The 18,127-nt window shown below is 39.2% G+C and overlaps 1 protein-coding gene across 2 annotated transcripts in view; it reads right to left on the minus strand.

Moving 5' to 3' along the window:
- LOC127369769 (B-cell receptor CD22-like) overlaps nt 1-18,127 on the minus strand; it is a 48,056-nt gene that overhangs the window by 14,011 nt on the left and 15,918 nt on the right. The window contains exons 1-3 of one of the 2 annotated variants that reach the window (XM_051411502.1): nt 3,694-3,813; nt 3,205-3,286; nt 2,557-2,940 (exon numbers count right to left, since the gene is read on the minus strand). The exons of the other annotated variant lie outside the window; for it this stretch is intronic. Coding sequence (XP_051267462.1) covers nt 2,557-2,940; nt 3,205-3,277 — 457 coding nt within the window. The 5' untranslated portion in view covers nt 3,278-3,286; nt 3,694-3,813. Of the gene's footprint in view, nt 1-2,556; nt 2,941-3,204; nt 3,287-3,693; nt 3,814-18,127 lie in introns of those variants that run through there. 2 annotated transcript variants of the gene reach the window in all.

The raw sequence follows: 18,127 nt of genomic DNA on the forward strand, positions 1-18,127 counted from the left end.
GTAAGTTAACAGTAGTGAAAATTAAATGGCTGATTGACTGATCTAGATCCATATCATTCTAGATCCGTTGCGCACTGTAATGACGTCAGTTAAAAACCCCTCGTGGGGAGGCACTCGTGTGATTGGCTGTAAAGGAGTGACACATCTGATTCCTTGGTAAAGGGTAACTTTGATGACTTTGAGGAACACTCCGGCTACAACAAGTCTGGTCCAGGTACAGTATGTCAGAGTCAGAGTGGTAGAGGGTAGTGCTTTCTGAGGATATATCTCTGGGCTCAGCCATACTCTGCTGTGCTTTCCCTTACAGGTGTGGCAGGGCTTCTTCAAGTCACAGTCCTTATTCTCCTTAATCCAACTGACAGCCAGGTCTCTTGTAAGTGCAGTGAAGTCTGTCCACTGGCTCAAATAGTCTGCAGTGCTATAGTATAGCTATATCAGTGCAGTAGGGGCAGTGAACGTTTCTTTTGATTCATAGGTTGGGGTTTCTGTTCCCCTTTTACATGAAAAACTGAGTCTGTGGGGACACATTCAAGACAATCTGCCTCCAACTCCAGCCACATTGCAAGTTCTAGCAGAGCTGTTTTTACTTGGTTGGGGTTCTTCCTAATCTGTTTTTTCTGAATCCCTGCTGCTGCGGCCACAAAAGTTTATTTAATAGACGTTTTGCATTTGATCCACAGTGCAACTCCTCCACACTGCTTTGAGGGCTTTCAGCATTCCGGTAATGGCTTGTACACGCAGTGAGAAATCATCTAGAGCCCTTTTTTCTGATAGGGCCATCCATTCCGTCTGTCCAATGCCTGCAACACATTGGTATAAGGGGCGGATGACTCAGCATGTGTAAGGAGTCAGTGGGTATTTGGGGTCTTCACATACTTCAACAGTAAAGCATACTTATACTGTTTGGAGTGACTCTGGTGTAGTAGGTTACTGAGTGACAGACACAGTTCTACATACTGAGTCTGATCCTCACTGGTGAAATCTGGGAATGTTGGCCTTTCCATGTTGTGAAGTTGGTGGTAAGGAACATGCCATGAGGACATGAGGCAACATGGTAGTCAACAACTGGCTCCTGCTTAATAGGTGCAGGGTTGTGTTGGGCTGTGCAGAGAGGTTGACTCAGGTGGGCTGATGTCACGTGGTTACTGTAGACCTGTGGCTGAGCTTAGAAGTCAGTGTGCTGGATGCTATGTAGATGTGGATGATATTCAGGAATTATTGGAAGGGGCGGTAGTGGTAGGTAGCTAGCAGACTGGTGGATGGATGTATGGTGTAGCATTCTTTGTCAGGTCAAGGGGGTGAGTCTACTCTATTCCGTCTCTTGAACAGCTTTCAGGGAACTCTTGAATGAATGAATGAATCTTTTTCTGCTGCAGGGGGATGGACTGACCGTGACGCACGGAAAATAATGGCAATTCGATGTGCATACTGACTGGGGCTATGAAAGTTTATTTTAAGTATATTTTCTGATCTAAAGTTAATGATTGTGATTTACATATTTTAGAGACCCCCCCAAAATCATGTTTTGAGGTGAGCTGCAAGATGCAAGATCCAGGGCATTATGGGAAATGCCTGGCTGTTGCCTGATCAAAGAGCTGATTGGCCCTTGGATTGGACAAAAAACACTGTTTTCCTTATTTTCTGTGTGATTATCTTTAACTTTAGGGAAAGGATTCAAGATGGCGTAATGAGTGGCAACATCCTTGCAGGTTCCAGTGAAAAGTGTGAGTTTTTACCTTAAATTGGGAAATTTTTGTGCAACAACTCAGTATTGTAAAGCAAGACTACGTAGGGTCAAAGGTACACTGATAAAAACTACCAAAGTCTTTTGCTACTACTGAGACAGTGTACCTGCTAGAATGATTGACCACGACTACAACCTAATAACTCTCCATGAGGAATGTGATATCAAACAGATTTTGTGTGGTTGTTAATAATAAAGTTCATTTGTATATTGGAATGTGGTCTGAAAACTACAGGTAGCCTAAAGATGATCTAACAAGATGCAAAAATGTATGTGGCTTCCTGTTTATTCTTTGAAGGCTGCTGGAAACTGTCCGACTTGACTGCAGCTTTTTCTCACCTCCTCCTGCTGCTGCTGCCTGATCTCATCCACTTTACAGGCGAGGTGCAGCTCATCTCGAAAGAGCCTATTAATTTTTTTTTGTAGTCAGCATACACATTTCTGTTTTCTAGTGATTTAAATTTTTGTTATTTGAACGAGAAAGCAAAAATCTAAATATTTATACAAATTTGTTCGTTCATTCCTTTTTGTCCATGAAAAAAAAATCACTTTTAATACCCGTTTCTGATGCTGACAGTTTCGCATTGAAACCACATAAAGTGTTTATAAAACTTTGTTCTGCTTTTCATTGTACCAAAAAATCTTAATAAAAATCATTGAACTCCAACTGTAACAGCATTGTTCAAGCAGAATTTTAATTACCGTAAAAAAAATTATAAAGTGTGCTGTTTAGGCCAAAACTGTAACTGATTTCACTTTTTATTCTAAACAATAACATTATAGACCGACTGAAAGAAACAAAGCTCTCTTACCTTTAACTGTTATTTGAAGAGGATCACAATCAGCTGTTGCTCTGAAAGGCCAGTTCATGATTCTGAAGTAGTATTTGTCTGTATAACTTGTGATTAAACTGGAAAACAGAGTGGTGCAGTTTTTCTGACTCAGGTTTCCAGTAATATTCATTGGATACGTGTTAACTGTCTTACTACTGTTGAAAATCTCATTGTTTGGATAGAGGCCAAATCTGGGGTCAGTTTTAATCCACGCTCCAAAGGTTTCTCTGCTGCTGTTAAACTCTTGTTCTGATTTAGCTCTAAAGTTACATGGGATTTGCAAACAAGATCCACGCAGTGCTTCCATCTTCTTTGGTGCAGTAATGAAGAGCTTTGACTTCTGAGGACAATCAGCCAAAGCACCTGTAAAATCAGATTTATAAAATGTGGAAAAAATCAGCATGAACAGAAAGTTCATGATAAACAAATCAGCAGTGTGTTGCATGCTGGTCTTTTCCCCTGTCCTGTTAACAATTTCTATATAAAACATTTCACTTTGCAGTCAGGACATGAACAGTTGGAAAAAGTAACTCTATCTGCACTGGTCTTTCTGCTTTGTTTCTAAATGAAGTCCAAACTGTAAATGATTAACGTCTCCAAATAAAAGTGACTGAACAAACAGCTCACCTGAAAGAAAGAAGACACTCAGTAACATGTTGGCTGTCACCATATTCACAGACAGGACTGCAATCACACTCATCACCAGGATCTGAAAAAAAGTTACTTTTCAATATTCTTTTTTTATCAAACATCTTTTAAACAAATCCTTCATGTTGTTTTAAAGCAACCTCAGATTCACACATTCAAACCAGGAACTTGCCATGTCCAACCAGATGTTACTGTGTTATAAGTAGTGATGAATAATATCTGCAGAGTTGCTCTGAAAACAGTTTCAATATAAAATCAGAATGATCCAGTCTGAGTTTATGATATTATAGTTCAAATAACATGTTATTGAAGTAACTTCTCATTTCTTTGAGGATCATTTCTGCTAAAACAAAACCCAACAAATAAAATATATCATGTCTTTTTCAGTGGAGTTCATGAAAAGCAACAAAATAAAAACTCTCTGGGTTAAAAGGTTCAAACATAAAAAGCAGTAACATTTGACCTTACCAAACGAGCCTGCAGATAAACCGGAGAAACAATTAGTTTTAAAATCAGACAATCTGTGAATTTCAGCAGAACTGCAACAGACCCAGTAACAGACTTCCCTGCTAAACCGCTGTAACATAAAAGCAAACAGACTTCTTGTTTCAAACTAGATATCACACGACTAAAATACTGCAGCAATACAAGACGGCTTCACCCTTCCTGTTCGCACCCTGTGAGTGAGGAAGTCAGCTTTTGTTGCATCTTAACCTTATTAGGGTGCAAATTAATTACTCAGAGATGTTTTTTAACACATGACACACTACAAGTCTATATGCTTTATCTTCTCTACTGGCAGAAATTAATATAATATTTATAGATATTTTTTCATTAGTCTATAATTAGTTGAATATATTAAAAGTTTTGTTTTTGTTACCTTAGAATGAGACGTTTTTATCAACAGATGCAGCTGGTCACCTTCCATGGAGTCCGCCATGTTGAAGCACCATGTTTCTACAGTAGCCCAGAACAGACAAACCAATTACTGACTCTACATAGGGACTTTTGCGTTTTTCGGGGCCTCTATATCTTCTCCTGCTCACTTCTCAACCCTTTTTTCCTTCATTCTGAGGTTGTCGCCGTGAGTGGTGTTCAAGTAGTTGCAATCTGCAACTTCACGCCTTGATGCCTCTAAAGCCCTCACACTGGTCCTTTAATATTTAGGTGAACAGTAGATATAAAATGTACACATGTATACAGAAGGTGTTTTATCAGTAGTAGTCGTTCTTGTAGAACCCTTTTGATATTATAAAAATAGATGATTTGAGACCATGAGTGTTTTATTAGACTGTTATGCCCCTGTCTAGGGGGAAGGAGCACCACATAAATGTGTGATGAAAATGAACCTGATTCCCAAACGAACAACTAACACTGTTAACAATCAAGTGATGTGATTTATTTACAAACAGGTAAAACAAAGTGCAACAAAACCAAACCAAGGCAAAAATAACAAACAATACACAATCATACGAAAACACAATCTACTACTATCTTAACAATTCATGCTATCTCAAAAACACACACTCTCTAAGATCGAGGACAGAAGGATGCTGCAGCTGAGGGTTCTGTCTAAAGATTCTGTGCGGGTTGACGTTTTGAATCCCCGGCGGATTTTGTGGCTCCCCAGGAGAATCAATCAGGTGACACTCCACCAGCCGAGCCCACGGCATGGACCAGTGAGAGCAGACCTACGGGTTTCCGTCAAAGATCCTACATATGACAGGCGGCACACTCCTGCAGAGAAACAGGGACAAAAAAACCAACACACACCACAGACAAAAACAATACCGTAACATAATACTTATAATACGGCCAGGGCCGTAACATAGACAAATATGCAGGAAACTTCCTGTTTACTTACAGTTCTCAACTTTGTCTCAGTTCTCTTTTCACAACTTCATCAGTTTACATCCCACCTCTTCACCACCTCTCTCTGGCCCTCTCACTGTGGTTTACTAACCAGATACTTCTATTTCATACATGTTGGTAGCAGAGTTTTTATCACTGCTGCTCTGTAATAACGAGTGGATGAGAGAACCTAAGTGATTAAAAAGCTTTGTTCTCTTCAAATACAGAATTTAATGTGTTTAAAAAGCATATAGTCATCTACACATTTACACATAACCAGGGGCACCGCCAGGAATTTTGGGCCCCATGACAAAAAAATCAAATTGGGCCCCCTCTGCGCAGCTGTTGTCACCACATCTCTAGGCCCTAACTGTCCCATCAAAAGTTTTACACATGCAAGAAAACGACCTCACCGGGTCATTTTAGACCCAGTTATGCATCTAAGGGTTAATGATCATTATGTGAGAAAATAATTGTTAATAATGTGTTTGAATTTCTGTCATTAATACATATTTCATTTTCTTTTTTGTAATGGTAAAAAGAGCCAGAGAGACAGAAATCCCCACAGACTCCCTGCAATGATGCTAACTGGCCTGTCATTGAACACAATGCTGCTCAGCTTCTTCACTGGGACAGGGAGGGTACAGTTATTATTATATGGGGAGACTGGGGTGCTGCTGACTCATCTGTTGTTAAGTCTGCTAAAAGGGGCAGGGACAATGATTTAATATGAATACGTTGCTAAACGTTTCCCTGAACTGAAACTGTCCTATGGACATTAGGCCAACAGGTTAATAGCACTCCTTTCTTGGTGAAACACTGGGTTACAGATTGACATCCTTTCCTTTGTCTTTCCTCTCTCTCTTTTCTCTCTTTCCTTTTTGAAAACCAGATTTTGATTTACTAGTTAACATTGTGATCACTGTAGTTCTGGCGCATCTACTGACTGCAATAAACACCATCACTGATAAGTGCGCTAAAGCAGGACCAAACCATTTCATGCAGATACAGGGGAGTGGTCGGTCAATATGGATGTTTACTTTTTGGTCAATGGGGATATTTAACTTTTACTGCCAAAAACAAGTAAAAACAAAGACATCATTAATTGTATTATTAGGGACTGAGCCAGCAACCGCTGAAGGTCCCTATTGTATTTGCTATGTTTCTTCTTCTTCTTGCCTATTATTTTTAGCCCCTTTGACTGCATTTTTGCCCCCCTGAACATATACGAAAAGTCAATTTTATTTGGCAAAGTGGTCAGGCCTGGTGAAAATGGGGATATTCTATGGGTCGCTTTCAGGTTGGCCACTAGGTGGCGCTAGTATCATAAAAAATGCGTTTAGGCTAATAACTTCTGCATAGTTTGTCGCACATTCACAAACCTTGTATCCACGCGTTCAGTGAATAGAGCTGAATCTCCCCATATAGGCCCCGCCCACTTCCGCCTATAATTTTTCTCCGCTAGAGCGCGAAATGTCCTTAAACTACTTTTTCGTGTTCCTCCTATGTGCTTTGTCCGATTCGCACGAAAAGTTTCAAGTAGCATCTGAGGACCCTCATAACAAAAACTAATTAAAAGAATTTTGATATTTTAAAAAACCAGCACGTTATAAAATTAGCACTTCCTGTGGACCATTTCTCCACATTGGTATGTCCGATTGACACCAAACTTGGGTCCATAGTTCCACATGTCTTCCTTAGGCATCTTGCACAGTTTCAGGCCAAAGCCACAAGGTGGCGCTCTTTAAAATGAAGAAGTTTATATCTCTACAACGGTGTGTGTGATTAAGATGAAACTTGGTACAATGCTTCCCCATGGCTCCCTGAGGCTCACTAAAAAATGTGTCAACAATCCGCCACTAGGTGGCGCTCTGGTGGCATGGTAAATCACTGTGCGGAGACCGTAATAGTTATGAATATGAAATTCACAGGGCACGTGTAGAGTGGTGCCTGAAGCTCACATACCAGAAATCGTGCTTGTCGTGTTTGTAGCGCCCCCTACAGGATAAAAAAACAGCAGCCCCGGCGCCATGTTTCACTGATATGTACGAAACTCGGTAGGCACGTGCAACATGGAAACTCCTAGGGATCTGCTTCAAAATTGGTCAGTCCAGTCAAAAAATAGATTAAAAGTTGTGCTATTTGTACGTTGAAGGGCGTGTCCGTGGCTTGCCGTCAAAGTTGGCCACTTTGAATTCTGTGGTCATACAAACTGATTGAAAAGTTGAGCTATTTCTGACTGTACATCAAACCGCGTGCCAGTGACAATTTGCCAAAAATAGTGCTCATAACTTCAGTGTGCAATGTCCAATCTCCAATAAACTTCATATATTCTGAAACAGTTTTGCCCTGAACACGTCCTCATAACTTCAGCGTATGTGGTCCAATCTCAATGAAACTTCATGTGTGTTATAACAGTCCTGCCCTGAACTTGTCTATATGACAATATTAAGACATAGTGATAGCGCTACCTACTGGCAACAGGAAGTAAGCGCTGCGTGGTAATTTTGAGCTGATTTACATGAAATTTCATGTTTTGGTCCGCACGTGTAACGACGGCACATGAAGCGACTGCAGCACGACGACGTAATTCTGTTCCTAAAAAAATTTAATAGTTCCATCCCAGCACTTATAGATCTTATTGAAACCTTTGGAAAAATATCTGGATACAAAATTAATTATTCAAAATCTTCTATAATGTTACTTAATGAATCAGATAGGATAAATGGCAACGTTCATGTCTCTCCTTTTAACTCTACAGATAATTTCACATATTTGGGTATAAAAATTTTCCCTGAGGTGAACAAGATTTCTCAAATAAATATGACTCACTGCAGGAAACTACGGCCTCATCTCTAGAAGGCTGGACATCATTACCAATATCAATGATTGGCAGGATAAATATCCTAAAAATGAACATCCTTCCTAAATACCTTTATTTATTCCAAAATATCCCCCTACCCCCTCCCTCTTCCTTGTTTACTAGAACTAGAAAATTGTTTACCAACTTTATTTGGCAAAATAAACGTCCAAGATTACCCTTATCCTTAATATATCTACCATAAGACAGAGGAGGCCTTCAGTGCCCAAACATCCAGTGGTACTACTGGGCAGCTCAACTGCGGTCCATCATGTTTTACTTCTCTTCTGAAAACACCCCTGCCTGGATAGACTTGGAATCCTGCTCGGTGAGGCCTAGCTTACCACTTCACTTGTATTTGAACATTAATCCGTCTTGGTCACGTTTTAGTACTATTTGGGGTAATGCCAATTTCAAACCAGGGAGTAGCGATCCAGGATTTCGAACATGGGCTGAAAAGGGATTAAGGACAGTGCAAGATATGTACAGAAAAGATTATGTATTTATGTCCTTTTCAGAAATATCAACCAAATATAACATCCCAAAACCCCAAAAATGTCTTTAAATACCTTCAAATAAGGAATTTTATATCGTCATCTCAATACTATTCATTAGACATACCTATTACTTCCTCATTAGAGACAGCAATTACAGGACATTGTTATGGTAAAGGTTTAATTTCATCCCTGTATAATTTGCTCATATCCGGGTCTGATGAATCTTCAAATCATAAGTTGAGACTGTGGATGGAAGATATAGGTGATGAAATATCACTACAAGACTGGAAAGGGGCATGTATGAAAGCTCAGAAACAAACAATTAACAGCAACCTGAAACTTATTCAGTATAAGTGGCTGATGCGTACATACATAACCCCAGTCAAATTGCACAAGTTTAATGATAACATCCCTGATACATGTATTAAGTGCAATGAAGCAAGAGGAACGTTGTACCACTGCGTATGGGAATGTGTGAAAGTGAAATCCAAGATATTATTGCTATGATCAGATATTAGCTAAGAAGTTACCACTGGACCCCAAGCTTTTTCTTCTGGGTATATATCCAACTATCCCACAATTACAAAGTAAAGAATCAAGATTTGTAGATATGTGTATATTACAAGCTAAACGCATAATTTCCTTTATTTGGAAAAATGTTGATGGACCAAGAATTGGAAGGTGGATTAAAGAGATGGCATCAAACATGACAATGGAAAAGATAAAATACATTATTAGACGGAAGCAACATGTTTTTGATGACATCTGGAGACCTTTTATATATTTTTTAAGACATGACGCCAATGTTGGTAACATGCTACAGCAGGATGAAGCTCTGAGAGAGTAGAATGTCCTGAGAAACGTCCTTGAAATGCAAAAATGTTAGAACTGTTTTCAATATTTGTTTATTTAATCAATATATGTATGTGTATCTGTGTCCATGCGAGCATTTATATACTGTATACCATATCCAGGGTTCTATTGTTATTAATATTATTTTTAATTTTTTAATTTTTTAATGTTTTTGTTCTATTTTTATGTTATTTTATTTTTATTGCTTTAACACCTTTTTTTAATACTTATTTGGTGAGGGGAGGAGGGGGTGGGAGGGACAAAAGTTTGCTTTGTTGCATGTAATAGTGACTTGCTGTTTGATTTGCTGTAATTTGCGAACAAAAAACTAATAAATACATTCATAAAAAAAAAAAACATCTCACTTAAAGGCAATAACTTTCTTTTACAAATTAGAAACAAATAAATGACTAAGTTTATTAAAACAGGTTTTACCATCAGGGTACATTGCTATTGTATACCATGTGAACTCATCACACTACACAAGGAAATAACACTGTCGTGCACTCAAAAAAATGAAATGTCACTACTGTTGGCTATAAAACATAGTATTATATTTTAATTATTATTTTACGTACATACCCTCTAAGCTCGTTCACAATCACGCGAGATTATGTTACCTCCGCCATTATCTTGCGAAGTTAAAATCTAGCGGTCAAAATGACGGCTTACGGCTGTTCTTGTAGTTTTGGAATTCCGGCCCTTCTAGTGTTAAGAGGTTAATGTGTAATTGAACAAAATCAATGAATAAATGAATTACAAATTATATTTTTACTGAAGGGGTAGTGGGTTGCCAAAGTAGGGGAGGCCTGGCAAGGCAGTTGAAGGATCTGTTGCATAGGATTGTCTTTAATGTTTTGACTCTAATCTCACTTTCTTTTTTCAACAGACTGCCAGACTTTGCCGAAATTGTGCAGATGTGTGTTTTGAAAGATGGACTTACCTTCATAGTAAAAAAATTAAGCTCATGATACAGAGAACACTTCAAATCCTTCGAGTTAGATCCTTCGAGTTAGATCCTTTGAGTTGGATCCTTCTCCAAGGGATTTTTCTGTGATTGAACTGGGTCAACTTGTGGATCGTTACCCCTTCTGTGATTACAAAGTTGGCACTATACAGATGGTTACTTTGAAAAGATACATACATTCTTCAGGTAATATTAAAGGAATCCTTGGGTGTTTTGGGCAAAATGCAGTTTTTCTGACTAACCCAAACTTACACAAGATGTTTAGATACCATTTTCTCCTCTGTACATCCACTGGTTCTTTTGATACTGGTTAGCATTTCATGTAGCTTGGCATAAAGACATTAAATCTATAGGTGGCAGTAGCATACCTCTGTCAAAGTGAAAAAATAAATCTCACAGTTTAAAGGTTGTCTTATTTACAGTGTATTGTGTGTATTTGAAATACATTTTAATTTAGAAAATACAAGGACAATCGTTTTAGAAGTTAGATGGCTTGTAGGAACTATAGTCTGACTTGCTGCCAGGGTTATTTTTGACTTTGACAGAAGTAGGCTACTTCCAACCACAGACTTCAAATCTTAACACTAAGCTATGCAACATACTAACCTATACCAACCGAACCAGTGCACATACAGAGAAGAAAAATGGTATCCAGCATCATCTCTTCCCCATTAAGTGGTTTTCAAGGCAGTCTAAGTACCTTTGTCATGCAAGGTTTTCTTCCAGCTCTATTCCTGCACACCTGATTCAATCAAGGGCTTAACTGGTTGAAAAAGATCTACCTGATCAGAGTGTTTAGTGAGAGTTTTTGGCCCTTGGTTGATTTAGTTGTGCAGTAGTGGAGACAGAACAAAAACTTTTAAGGATAAGGGATCCTTGAGGACTGAGTTGAAAACCATTGAATGGGGAGAGGTGGACAGTATTAGACTACATTTAAATTGATGTGGAAGTACAATAAAAAACTTGACTACTTGTGTCCCTGAGCTCAATATAAATCTGAGGTCAGGAATATATACAGTCAAGTATTTTAGTAAACTTCCTTATCACTTGAAACATTTTGAAGTATTACGTGTCTTAGTTTTTCATGACTTAGCCTAGTTTGTAAAGATGTCACGAGACCTGTTAGTGCTCTGCTCTATTTTACTATTCTCTCTCTTTCAGAGTAAGAGTCAGATGTGACGGTACACACAATGTCTACTCCAGCAAAGCTTCGGATTGTCCTAGGAGAACATAAATGTGTGAAGCTAACAGTGCCTTCTGAAATACCGGACTCTGTGGACAGTCTTAAATTTGAGATTCAAAAACAGTGTGGAATCGAAGGAGAGTTCAGACTGCAGTACATGGACATTGATTTTGACCAGTTTATGAACCTGACTTCAACAGTAGATATCCAAGACAAAGGAACAGTAAAAGTGATTATACCAAAGGGAGCGTACCTATGGTCCCCGGGTTCTATGTTCCCTGCTTTGTATGGGACCGGGGAACCCTAACCCTAACCCTAAACCTAAACTTAACCTTAGCAGGGAACATAGGACCCGGGGAACATAGGGATGACCCCATACCAAGTGAGCAGTCAACACAGGCACCCAGCCATACTCCATATGCACCTTTTCATGGCGTAGATGACTCCTCTGCAGACACTGATATACTTTCATCCTCTGAGTCAACCACCTCAACTTCAACCTCATCCTCAACCTCATCACTAAGATGTCAAGGCTGGCCATGCAGCTTCCCTATTCCTCCCTTCTCCTACGAAGTAGAGCTGCAGCTGTCAAAGGCGAACCAGGAATTCCTTGCTGAAGGCAAGCGGCTGAACCCAAGTTCCAAAGTCAGGTCAGACATTTTGCAGGCCTTGGCTTCTGAAATAATGAAGTACACAACAGGATACCCTACCTCTGCACAATTAGATGATTTTGCAGAAGCTTTGATCATAAAACATCCATGCTTAAAGGAACAGGGCTCTGTTACTGGATACTACGGTTGGAAAATCCGCTTGAAGTTCAAAATGGGCAACTACCGCTCTTAAGCTTAGGGGTTTGGGATTCCTAGAAATAAGCATTAACTCCCTGAAAAACAGAAAGCCTGGTAACTCCTCTAGTCCTAACCAAATGAAGAAACCCAGGAGAGCTGAAGTCAATTTCTGCCCCCATTACCCAGCTGGAGAATACAAAGAGAATCTTGAGAAGGAGCGAGTAGAACCGCTATCTGAGGTCAAGAAAAGGAACAACCATCAGGTGATAAAAGAGAAAATGGAGAAAAACCTTTCGGCTCATCAGCGGTATGAGGTGGTTCAAGACATGGCCTTCATCGCAGAATTCAATTCAGTAGATGGAGGGCTCTTTTTATGGAACATGAGGCAAGTCTTGAATTTGCAGGTCATAAGTAAATTGTCTTGGCTTCATGTACTGAATAGGCGGTATAGCTAAAAACTGACATCACTATTTTGGAACAAACTGCAATATTTGAAATTTATCCAATTCATAAGAAAGGAGGAGCAGCAGGACGCAAAATCAAAAACATTCTGGCTGTCATTGCCCAGGTTTGTGTATAATTACTTGCATACTAATAGATGCCGCAGTTGCTGTGGATACTTTGCATAATAAATCAATAATAAAAAGACCCTGAAAAGCTAGTGAAGGAGTATGGAGTAAGTGTCATCAGTTGTTTTAAAGTGATATTTTCATTCAACATTGAATAGAGCTAAATATGCTCTCATCAATGTGTAATGCTGAGTCAAATTGTAATTGACTCAGCAAGATTCAATGCTTCTGTGAAGGAGAGGTGTTATGATTTACCTCCACATTCACTTTCATTGTGCCTACAAATATCGCAGAATATATGAATTGTAAACTTTGATGAATCTATCCAATACCAGTTGTTTGTATAGGATTTTATTCCTTTGATAGGGTCTTTACATTTTCTCCCAAAGAGTTTTTATTAAATTATCTTGTCCCTTTTTGTCTGTTTTTAGAGTAAGGACCCTGATAAAACCCAGACAGATTTGGATCAGACGGTCATCGGCATCTATGTGATTAAACGTCCAGGTGCAGATGTTGATCAGCTTCCAGAAGATGTTGGCATCATAGTTGAAGGTGTGGAGGTGCTTCATGGACTCAGAGATGTCGCCACTGCTTGTGCCTTACTGTTTGGGATCATCTACGACCTGAACCTGAGCTATCCAACTGACCTCTGGTGCACTTTTGAATTCATTCAAAAGATTCTGATGGAACTTGATACACACAGGCTTTTGACCAAAATCCAGGTACTCAAAAACAAACTGCTGGAACGAATGCATGAAGCTGTTACAGTTTTGTGACCTGGAGGCTATTAACTGTGCTGAAATGTTTTTGTTATCCTGTTTACTTGAGCTGTAGTTTTGACTGTCCATTAACCTTTTTTGTAATTTCTTACTGTTACTGCTTTACTTGAAAGGTAGAAGTTTCAAATTGAACTCTAAAGCTGTGGTATCAAACTACTGACCTGGGACCAAATGCGGCCTGTTGACGCTTTTGTAAAGTCCTCTGTTAAGATTTTGTTAATTTGGTCCACAGACATAAGATTGTTTGAGTTTTCTTCTTCATGATTTTTCTCATTATGTGTCAAATTGTGTGTACGGCAGTTTCAGTTGCTATAAGCTGCCTCTCATTGTAGCCAGTGTCAGCCCTTCTGGGTAAAAGATTCTGGCAACCTCGTGGTGTTAAAGCTTGTGACCACTGCCCAAGAGGCATAGCCCTTGCCATGGCTGGAGCTAAGACAAAAAATGTTTTCATTTATTGGCAATATGTTTATTGAAAATAAAAAAATTCTTGTGGCACTTTATAATATTATGTTAAAATGTACTTAAAGGTGCTCTTTAAATCTCAGTTGTACTACAGTACAAGTAGGGATGGGGTCGATCTGATCCAGTATCGGTATCGGGACCGATACCAGCGTAATTGAGCCATGTCTGCGCTTTAAAGTTGGCTGCTGAAATGACTCCACAGGTGATTCCTGCCGGCCAGTCTGCTAGCTGGCTGCAAACTGTGAAATAGATTTCCTGAACGGAGGCACGACTCAATGAGACACAGAGTTATGAGACACGCCCCCGCTCAGGAAATCCATTCCGCAGTTTGCAGCCAGCTAGCAGGATAGCATTCAGCAGCATTGTGGCTAGCCAACATGTCCGTTGTGTGGAAATACTTTACACTAGAAACACTGCAGAGCAAGACAGCAAAATGCAATGTTTGCAAAGCCACACTACGAACGCAATCATTTAAAAAAAGCACCACACGAAACAGCACGAGGATTTTTTTAGGCGAGCTGTCAGGAATCACTTCTGGAGTCATTCCATAAACAAGGTAAACTCCAGGCAGACAACGGGAAAGCTAAAGGGATTACCGAGTGTGTGTGTGTGTGTGTGTGTGCGTGTAAGATGTTTACAGTTATTGCACTTTTCTTATATTTCAGATAATTGACATTTTAAAACCTTGATTTGTTGATGCTACAAGAGCCAGTGTACTTGATTTGTGCTGTTCAGATGCACACTGTTTTATTGATAGTGTGTGTGTAAGATGTTTACACTTATTGCACTTTCTTATATTTCAAGACTCAAATATTTGACATTTTGGGAATTTAATAAATATTGACATGACAATCAATTTGAAACCATTACAGTTGCATATTTGTTTTCAGGATGGGATTTATACTTATACTTCCCTCAAGTTGCCTTATGGGACATACATGCATACATACGTACATATCATACTTGCTTGTTGAGAGGAGTTTATTTCAGCCTCATATAAAATCAACAATAATGATAATAATAATATTAAAGCAAACCCAGCTCTAGTATCGGAATAGTATCGCTATCGGCCGATATCCAAATTCAGGTATCGGGATCGGATCGGAAGTGGATCGGTGCATCCCTAAGTACAAGCATTTAGGTTTTTCTCTTATATTTTTAAAGTTAATTTGAAGAACAAAGCAATTTCATGGGAAGCTAATGACAATACATAAACTTACTGTTAATTAAACATGTAATGTTCATGCATATGAAAAAGTTGCTGTTTTGAGAAAATTGGGATTTCCCCCCCTCTGTTTACAGCTTTTTTCTATTTTTAACATAATTTTAATTGGACAAACTAAACTCAGTTAAGACTAACTTAACAACATCAAGTTACTCTTACTCAATAACCCTGTATCTTTAATTTAATTTAATTCTTTAATGTATATCCAGTTCATTCGCTGAACTTAACCAGATATCACAAGTTTAACGTAGGCTTCATACACAAAAAGAAAGTAACCGAATTAAGTTTATGTCACTTAAGTCACTGTTGTACAATATACTTCAATCTATTGAGTAAATTGTATGAAAACTGGTTTATTAACACCTACTTAACAAAGTTATGTGGAACCACTTGACATAACATTTAAGTAAATCCAACATATCTTTTTTTTAGTGTGTTTGAAGTTAAAAAGTTGCAAAAATAGTGCAGTACACTGTTACTCTGAAGCAAAAGGAGATTTATTTTTATTTTTTTAAAAACACAATTAAACACAATAAGCAACTTCACATTATATTACATTCTCCTTCAAGTGTTTTTGTTTTGTTTTTTTCATTTTGTTTGTCTCATGACATGCATAATGGACAGTAAGCATAAACCGGGGTGCCCACACTTCTTCGGCTTGTGAGCTACTTTCAAAATGACCAGGTCAAACTGATCTACCTACAATAAATAATGCTAAACATAAGTGAAGGCAGGAAGAAAGGGACCTTGAAACTGTTCAGTCAATCCAAAATTTTTTTTCCCTTTTTCTCCAAGCAGTGGATCAGTGCAGCTTATTTACAGTGAGGGTCGGCTTAGCCCAAACTGCAGAGAAAACAACAAACAAAATAAAAATGAAAACGAATGGAAACAACTTAGGAAAAAGGTAACTAGAGGTATCAAAAATAACTTCAACTCTGATCTCCAAACCCCTTTTAAACTGGGGCCCCTGGCAACTTCCTCCTACCACAGGATGCAACAATTAAGATAACAACAACAATAACACATTCATTTATCTAATACACAATATTTAAGTTTTATAAGTATAACAGTAGAAAGAACTCACAACACATATCAAAAGAGTAAAATAGATGCCTGTTCAAAATCAAAAAAAATCACAAATCTCCGAAATGCCTCCTAAATCTCCCCCTCATCTATATTACACTTGGCACATTCCCCAAGGAACTTGACCATAAAAGAAGTCCACCTGGGCGGGGACTGGTTTGCCAGTTCCTGGGTGCAATCTAGACAAGAGTTGAGAAACACACAAATTAATCAAATGGAAAATGTTCCTTCCAGATCTAATGTAACCCAAATGCAAACATAATACAATTTCCCTTACCATGTTTCAACTCAACATCTGTACTAATAACCAAACCCCAGACACCTGCCGGCTAGATGGTATGTAAAAAGTGGCTGAGGTGGACAAGCACTTTATGCTGTGTCTCATTGAAGTAAAGTGTCATTATAAGTAAATATATTTAATTATATATACTGAGTAGATACCTCACGCTGATGACTTGCACTGAATGGAGTCAGCCAGGGATGCATAGTCCGGACAGTAGCTGCTGATAGCCAGCCTCAAGCACACTTCCAAATGATCATCAGTCATAGTGGAACGGTATTCTGACTCATGTTGGGGTACTTTTTCTCTGTGAGTAAGTTCCAAAACTGTCCATGAGCCCTGGACTTGAGCTCAATGTCAGCTTGTAGTGTCAGGATCTCATCCTCCACTCCAGACGAGTTCAGGTGAAACAGTGTTGCAATTTCTGATGCGAGTAAATCAACATCAGCATCCTCCCGAAATGGGTAACACATGAATGTGGCGACTGGCTCCAATAAAGCCAAGTCTTGAAACCGTTTGTTAAAGTCTGACAGAAGGATTTCAATCTGCTCTGTGTACTGTCCACTGTCAAGTTGTGCACAGGCCTTCCCTTGCCTCTCCAGTTCTGCTACGAGGTTCTGGAAGTTTGCCAAATCATGGCGCTCCAGCTTTGAGCCCAGATGTTGCATTTTTCGTTTGAAGGCATTAACTGAGCTGATCATATTGACCCCTGTTTTGTCTTTTCCTTGCAGCTCAACATTGAGGTCATTCAACATGTTGGTCAGATCGGTTAAAAATGCTAAGTCTAGTAGCCACTGGTCGTCATTTAGTTGGGTGTATTCTGCATGTTTAGATGCAAGGAGAAACTCTTTAATCTCCGGACAGAGCTCTCGAAATCTTTGCAGGAATTTCCCTCGACTAAGCCATCTCACGTCAGTGTGTAGCAACAATTCAGTGTGGTCGCAGTCTGCCTTCTCCAGAACAGCCTTCTTTGAAGAGATCTGGCGCGAATAGAACAGGCGATCTTCATTGCCACATCCTTTATCTCTTTCATGTTCAGCATTTTGGCGCATAACGCCTGTTGGTGTATTATGCAGTGGTAATTGAGGAAGTCGGGGAAGGCATCATCCTCCCTGCACTTGGCAATAAATCCATTCGAGCGGCCAATCATCGCGGGCGCACCGTCCATGGTGATGGACACCAATTTCCACACTGGGAGCTGAGTTTTCTCAATAAAGTTTTTAAAAGACTGAAAAATGTCCTCTCCCCGCGTGTGTTCTTTCATTGGCAGCACTGTTAACAGCTCCTCTTTCGCAATCATATCGGTAAACACGAATAAAAATGTACAACTGGGCTGTGTCACTAACGTCTGTAGACTCATCCAATTGCAGTGAGAAACACTCGCAGTCCGCTATATCCTGCCAAAGTTTCTGGGTCACATCCTCAGCCATTGCTTCACAGCGACGTGTAACTGTACTTCTTGACAGCTGGAGAGATTTGATTGAAGATACTATCTCTGGTTTGTTT

Source organism: Dicentrarchus labrax, unplaced genomic scaffold (genome assembly GCF_905237075.1).
Source record: "Dicentrarchus labrax unplaced genomic scaffold, dlabrax2021, whole genome shotgun sequence".
Lineage (NCBI taxonomy): Eukaryota > Metazoa > Chordata > Actinopteri > Moronidae > Dicentrarchus > Dicentrarchus labrax.